General features: G+C 38.8%; 1 protein-coding gene across 1 annotated transcript in view; it reads left to right on the top strand.

The window, feature by feature from the left end:
- Positions 1–55: 55 nt before the first annotated feature.
- Positions 56–8,086, top strand: part of LOC115210423 (acylamino-acid-releasing enzyme) — an 89,314-nt gene continuing 81,283 nt past the window's right edge. The window contains exon 1 of the mRNA XM_036502244.1: positions 56–322. Coding sequence (XP_036358137.1) covers positions 260–322 — 63 coding nt within the window. The 5' untranslated portion in view covers positions 56–259. The remainder of the gene's footprint in view (positions 323–8,086) is intronic.

Below are 8,086 nucleotides of genomic sequence, written 5' to 3'. Positions count from 1 at the left end.
GGGAAGTAACTCTCGGCTGCCTGTTCATCACACTTTCTACCTTGACCTTTTTTCATGAGAAAAGTGTTGTTTGTGTTTGAGGCAGCCAAAAACAGATCCTCCTCCTCTAGCTTTCCCGCCACCGCCGCCGCCGCCACCACCACCACCACCACCACCAGCTTAGTCTCTTCAGCAACTTACCCTCCCCCACCTCTACTCTAGAAGAAGAAGAAAAAGGAAAAAGAAGTGGTAAGGAAACCAAGCAAAAAGCTCAGCTACCATGCAACCCTACCGGATCATTAAAAAGATGATGTCGACAGGCAAAGTTATCAAAGACTATCTGGTAAGAAAAGACTAAACTATTTATCACGTACCTGCTTTCACTCGACCACGTTCGGCAACATATTTCTTAAATTTTACTTTTCTCATGTTTTATTCTAAACATTTTCTCATTACTTTCAACTTTGTTGTTGTTTTCTCTCTTTTAAAACAAATTAATTGTTTTTCTTCATCTTTTTTTCTTTTCTTTTGTTAAGTTCTCTCACTCTGCTCTGGAATACTATCGCTGTTTTGTTTGGTGCAGTTGTAATCTTTATTAAAATAATAATATTAATCATAATAAAAAAATCATTTTGATTCTAAATTTAAAAGCAAAATATTTAGACTTTACAACTGTTGTGTTTACGTATGCATTTAATTAATTAAACTAGTAAAATCATACACAATTAATTCAATACTAAACAACTGCTGCCACAAACACGTACTTTCAAAAACTGTTAGAGGTTACACACAGCCTGGCTGTACTTTGTATGTTCCCAATTAAAATCCACCTCGGTCTTTTGTTTTACCGCTAATATCTTCTGGCTAAGCATGAACATCACATCTTATTTGCTCTCCTCTAGAATGTTAATATCTTCGGGTCTAATTTAAAATTTATGTTAAATATTTTAAAGCCAACACTACACTGTTCTTATACTACGATCTTTGTGTGGGTGTCCATGTCTACTAGATTCATTGAGCGACGTTTAAAGACATTGTTTATTTCATTTATGGAGAAAAAAAATTAATCTTCCATATTTTACGCCCACACACATATATATGCACATATACACACATGCCTACATATACACGTATATCTACACATGTACACACACGTATAACAAACCACACGTATTTTACCAATAACTGTTTCAATATTGAATTTACTCAAATCGGAACTGATTGTCTACATCAGCTTTTCTCCAATAAATTGTTGTACAAGTTTATTACAAAGCATCTTGGGGGGAAATATGACATCTTTTGTTGCTGTCTTTATTACCTAATAGACTCCGTAATATCACACTCTTAGACAAAGCAACACACACACACACCATATTCGTGTGTATCAAAGATTTTAAATTAAGTGTCCATGTGGAAACATCAACGTTACTGAAAGTCAGTTTATAAATATATATATATATGTGTGTATGTATATGTGTGTGTGTAAATGGGGTAGCATGATATATGTATGTATATTGCAGGTGATTACGAATTATTAGAACTGTAAGAAGGTCTTTATTGACCAAAAACATTCAAGGATTTGAAGTCTTTAACCTCATCAGCGAGTTTTTCACTTTGAACAATTTTTATTTTTTGCATCATCTTCGAGGTAAAAGGGCTCCAGGGAGCAAGTCTTTTAGTTTGGGATTAAGGAGAGGAAAGAAATGACTTTGAATGGTGTCCTTAATGGAAAAATTACGTTCTCACTGTTTTTTTTCCCCTTAATATTCGTTCATACTCTAATTCACAATATTTGAACAGCCTGCGAAAGATGTGGGCCCAGGTGCTTCATTCGTACCAAACTATTACATTATAAATATATACCAACACGCATCATATCGTTTAATTCTTAAAGTGTCTGCGTAAATATATGAACTTTCTATGACTTTAAAACGAATCGATTTAGAATTTGTTGTTGTTCAGCCCTGTGTCGGCCTTAATCACGCAGATCTGTGGCCCAAGTCATTCTAGTCGCGTACAGCTGACTTCATTGCCTAATGTGCTTTTCTTTAGGCAACAATATCTAGCTGGCCTCATAGAGGCGCCTTCCTTGGCCGGTGCTAGCTAGATTTGCCTTATTATTTAATAAAGACCCCACTGCTATTGTGTTGCACCCTTGGGTACGACATAAGTTGCTAGCATATGTATTAGTCCTTCATCTTAGAGACTGAATAATGTATACAATATAAAGTATGTTTGCACTATTTCGTATGTGTTTGGTTCTTCCAAGTCCTGTGTGTCAAAGACAAACTTTATCACAAAAAGCGACCTTCCAATCCAGGTGTTATCTTTTTCTATTTAATTTTTAAGTCTTCGTTACAAACTGCTGCTGCTTACATTTGGTCCCGATTATGTACACACACACATAATGTAGGGTTATTTTGAAGGATCTGAATAAATAAAAGAAGTACGATATTATTTAGTGTTCTTCTATAAACCGTAGGATGTATTTTGAGGACGATTTGGGGGCTTTTTTTTTTTTTTTTAGCAAATTGAGCAATTGTCTAAAGACGCCTTTTTTGTTCTTCATCTATGAAGAATTTTCCATCTCAAAATTTAAATATTCCACACTATTTTATATTTCTAAATGTAACTCTGTTACCGCAAACCACAAGTCTTCAATTCTAGTTATTATCCCAAGTGTAATAACACTTCTACATTCTATCCAGCTGTTTGCTCAAGACTTTTAATCTGTTTGAACTAAATCGCCTTTTAATTGGTGCCTGTAATTCACCAATTAGCAGCACAACACCTTGAGATGTGACCACATCGTACATACACACATATATCCTTATCGACACGAATGAATATCTTTGAACACATCTACAAACTACACACATCTTCATCCTCACATTCTCTTTAGTTATTACATACACCATCGTCCCTATATTAAATTCTTTTTCGTACTCGGTTATAAATTTGCTCACTCTGTTCTTAGCTTCGATTCAAGATTATTTTCAATTAATCCAACATTTCATATTCTTAATATTTTATCAAATATTTCCATCGTCAAACACGAAGGTATAAATAATAATGAAATAAATGATAAAGAAACTAACAAAACATTTTGTCATTGCTTTGATTCCCCCTTCATAAACAATGGAGTTACTTCGTTCAAACTGTTAAAATATGTTGAAGGATTGTACAACTTGCCTGGACTTCTTACAATCTCATTTGTTCCTGACCCCTTCCCTCACTCCGTTCCGTTTTATATCTCAGCTGGCTTACACCTATCTCTACTGACACAAATACTGTAAACAATCAATGCCTCAACTTGACTGATTGAGTTGTGAGAATTAGCAGCTAAATCCTCACAAATCACACCCAGCCCTCTTAAATAAAGAAGGACCTATTGAATAATATAGTCCTAGATATATATAATCAACTTAGCCCCACCCCTATAATTGCTGGCCTTATGTCAAAATTTGAAATCAGTATTATTATTATTATTGATTGTACATGCTGTTGGCATGTGTAAAAAAATTTGAGCGAGGTCGTTGCCAGTACTGCCTGACTGGCCCCTGTGTCGGTGGCACGTAAAAAGCACCCACTACACTCTCGGAGTGTTTGGCATTAGGAAGGGCATCCAGCTGTAGAAACTCTGCCAGATCAAGATTGGAGCCTGGTGCAGCCATCTGGTTCGCCAGCCCACAGTCAAACCGTTCAACCCATGCTAGCATGGAAAGCGGAAGTTAAACGATGATGATGATTGAATGAGAGAGCAGTGCATACCATCAAAATGACACTGGGATACAGATATACGAAGCCCAGTATACCCAACATGACTACCCATCTATCGAGGGTACACCAGGCTCATGCATCACAGCCATATGTGTGCAGCATGGTGATCTCATATCAAGATAAACAGCACATGACCTTGCAGGTGGGGCCCAGTTAAAATTTTCTACTGGTCGAGGAGCCCATCCCATTCAAATGGTCCCTGAATAAGGGTTGTTTAAGAATGTTGAATGAAACACCCATGTTTCCAGAGGTGAATTATCCAAACCCCAAAGAATTCCTCTCAATATATGGCTATGATGCTCCCCCACTATTTCTACTTGTGATCAGAGATGCACAGCCACTAAGGGACATGCTCAAGTGGTTAAAGTCAAACAACTGACAAGCAAATCTGTGGTATTGAGCAGAATATCTGTGGTAGCCCTTCTTTTATACCAAGACAAAACAATGCACATGATAATACTTTCAATCAGTTAAGATCAGAAACCACGAGAGCCACTGCCTGGTACTGGTTGTACAATAGAATTGACTTACAGTTATTCTTACCACTGGTCATCAGACCTGCAGCCCAACCCAGAGACGTGGGGCCATTAGGTGCACTCCATTGAAGTTATTCATAGTCTCAGTGTTTCTATCAATCGTTGCAGTAATGGTATTTATGGCGGCGGGCTGGCAGAATCGTTAGCACGCCAGGCGAAATGCGTAGCCGTATTTCGTCTGTCGTTACATTCTGAGTTCAACTTCCACTGAGGTTGACTTTGCCTTTCATCCTTTCAGGGTTGATAAATTAAGTACCAGTTATGCACTGGGGTCAATATAATCAACTTTATCCATTTGTCTGTCCTTGTTTGTCCTCTCTGTGTTTAGCCCCTTGTGGGTAGTAAAGAAATAGGTATTCACTGCAAACAAATACCACCAGACCAGCAATGAAACCCTTGGTTTAGACACAGCTTTAACCATCCACTGAAATCCTACCACCATATACAACCGTAAGCAGCTCAATGACCTCCAGCTAACCAGTAGACATCTTTCTTTGTTACTTATGTATGATGGATACTATGAGACTTTCCTATATTTAATTCTCCTACCACCACCACCAGCACTTCACATCTCTCCTCATATCATAAAACCATTGTATAAAGGAACCTCCCGCCTTGACTGGCCTCCATGCTGGTGGCACGAAAAAAGTACTAACCGATCGTGGCCGTTGCCAGCCTCGCCTGGCACCTGTGCAGGTGGCATGGAAAAAACACCCACTACACTCACGAAGTGGTTGGCGTTAGGAAGGGCATCCAGCTGTAGAAACTCTGCCAGATCAGACTGGAGCCTGGTGCAGCCTCCTGGCTTCCCAGACCTCGGTCGAACTGTCCAAGCCATGCTAGCACAGAAAACGGACATTAAACGATGATGATGATTTAACCTGGTTGGACTCAATAAACTCTACCTTTCCTCTTTTATGTACTCTGCCACTCATAACTCACCCTTTCCCTGAGTTGCTTCTGTTGTCTTCCACCATTTACCATTGTCCACCTATTATTATATGTCCCATCGTTTTCACCTCAGTTACCCTAGTCAAGGTCTTCTTATCCTTCTATGAGGTCCTTCGCTCCTAGTAACGACTGTTTCAGAACCTGATAATCTCTCCAACTTACACCAGCATGAAAAATGGTGATGATGATTATGATTGGTCATAATTTAGAATTCTGTAAAATTTTTCTAATTTTGGCACAAGGCCAGCAATTTTAAGGGAAGGAGTAAATTAATTACATTGACCCCAGTACGCAACTGGTACCCTATTTTATCCACCCCGGAAGGATGAATGGCAAAGTTGTCCTAAAAATGGACAAAATGCCACTAAGCATTTTGCTGGGGTGTTAACGATCCTGCCAGCTCGCTACCTTCTCTGTAATTAATATTAATAATTATCAATTTGTAGAGCAATCTTTTATCTAAGGTATATGAATCCAGTAGCTTCAAAGTCTTCTGAGGTTTTTACAAAGCTTCAGAATGTTTGTTAAGAGTAGAAAATTGCTTATAAATGATATATCCAAGTAATTAATCTCATTATTGATTTGACATGGTGAACTTATAGCTAACTCTGACATCACTGACAGTAGTATCTTGTGAAATCAGCTGTCAGACCACCCTGTGTGTCTAGGCATCTTAATCATCTGCTACAAGGAGAAAAGAGATGCACCAGAAACAGACAACTTCACAGGCATCAAATTGATGGATCTAGTTAGGAAAGACATGGGAAGATCTACAGAACGATTGATGAGGAACGGAATTAGCCTGCATCAGATGCAGCTTGGCTTTGTGTTAGGAAGAGGTGTTACAGCGTACAAACAACTGCATGAGCAGCAGCTAGGGGTCAGCTGCTTCTGTAGCTGGCATTTATTGACCTGAAAAAAAAAGAGACCTTCGATTGGGTTCCGTGCTCTGTAGTTTAGCAAACACCTAAAAAGCTAGGGGTACACAGGGGTCATATAAACCAAAGTACAGAAATATAAGGAGAGTTTACGAAAAAAACAAAAGACGAAGACAGGTGGTGTAGAAAACAAACAGATGTATTAGTATAACGCTCAAGAATAGAAAAAGTCTTTTACGTTTCGAGCCTATGCTCTTCTACAGAAAGGCACACAGAAAAAACAAGGAGAGAAAAAAATGTGTGTAGTGGCTAACGATCTATCATGGCGACTGACTTGGACAGAATGGTCAGACAGGAGAAGGAAAGTAGGGGAGATAACAAGGTAAAGATGACCCCCCCCCCCCCCAACACAAAGGTACGTGTGTGTATAAAGGGAAATATAGTTTAGCAGGAGGAGAGTGAGGAATGAATTTATGCAACTAGGCATCCAGCAAGGTTCAATTCTCAGCCCTTCCTTATTTATTATAGAGCTTCAGGCCACAGACACAAGTGTTTAAGTTTAGCTCTGTGAGAATTGCTGTGTGCTGGTGACTTGAAGATTTAGAGCAGAATATTCTCAACATACAAGCAAAATTTTGAATTAAGAGACCTCAAAGTAAATTTAGCAAAGACTGAAGTTATAAGCAAACAAGAAAGGAACCAAGATCCATTATATTTAGTTGTTTATGCAAGTAGAAGCAGATGTTACTCAGAAAGCCTGTATTTCATACAGGATATGTTTGATCATTTCACTTCTTTTTTGGTGTCCAGTTGAGAACTGCAGTGGGACAAGAGGTTCACTGACCACTGGTCTCGTTTAGCTGCAGCCTGTGGAACATGTGGCATTTGGTAGCTTGTGGTACTAAGTTCAAACTCTACTGGCTCTTTGACTTTATTTCAGACAAGTAAGACAAATGTAATTTTTAATTTGATTAACGAATAATGTTAATTGATAATGTAATTACAGAGAGAGGGGGTGGGTAGTTGTTGGCTTCTGGTCATTGGTTATTCTTTATTGATGAATTTTACATTCTCTGAATAAACACAAGTCCAATTTGAATCACTCTGTGTATAACTGGTATTGATTTTGTTATCAGGATGACAAATTGATTCTTATGTGGTTTGAACTGAAAAAAAACCAACAAAAAAAAAAAAAAAGTAACAATCAAGATAAGTAAAACTAACAGCTGCCACTCAGACTTGGTTTGTTTCACTTTAATGTTGAAATATTTGAAGATTTCTTAATTCTGTAGACTCACAAGGTGGTATCAAAAAGTTCTCAGACTAGTTCCATAGCATGCCAACAGATGGCAGCACACGGTTATGTGCGCAGTGAGAGCTAGCAGTGACCTTCATGAGGCAGTGTGCCGAGTGACGTAGCTGTGTTTGCTTTGCAAGTTGTGAAATTTGTATTTTGTGATCCCGTGTATGTTGTCCGTGATTTTGTCATGGATGGGAAGTTGGAAGAAAGAACCAACATAAAATTTTGTATTAAACTTAGGAAGTCTTCTCCAGAGACATTGAGCATGCTTCAGCAAGCTTACGGACGAGGCAATGGTTCGGATGCAATGTTTTGAGTGGCATGAACACTTCAAAAGTAGAACGTCCCTGGAAGACGATGAGCGATCTGGAAGACCTGCCATGAGCATCACCTCTGGAAATGTGGGGGGAATTCATCAGCTTTTGCATGAGGATCATTAGAGGACGAACAACCACATTGCTGATGTTGTTGGTCTATCATATGAGTACATGCAGGCAATCCTAACGCCTGCCAAGTTTGTCCCCTACCTGCTGACCACTGAGCAGAAAGAACACCGTGTCAAAGTCTGTCAAGATCTCCATCAACGTATCACTGATGATCCATCCTTCATGTTGAGGATCACCACCAGTGACAATAGTTGGGTCTATGGGAACAACCCTGAG

This window comes from Octopus sinensis, linkage group LG4, assembly GCF_006345805.1.
Source record: "Octopus sinensis linkage group LG4, ASM634580v1, whole genome shotgun sequence".
NCBI classification, from domain to species: domain Eukaryota; kingdom Metazoa; phylum Mollusca; class Cephalopoda; order Octopoda; family Octopodidae; genus Octopus; species Octopus sinensis.
This window is presented reverse-complemented; position numbering and strand designations above follow the sequence as displayed.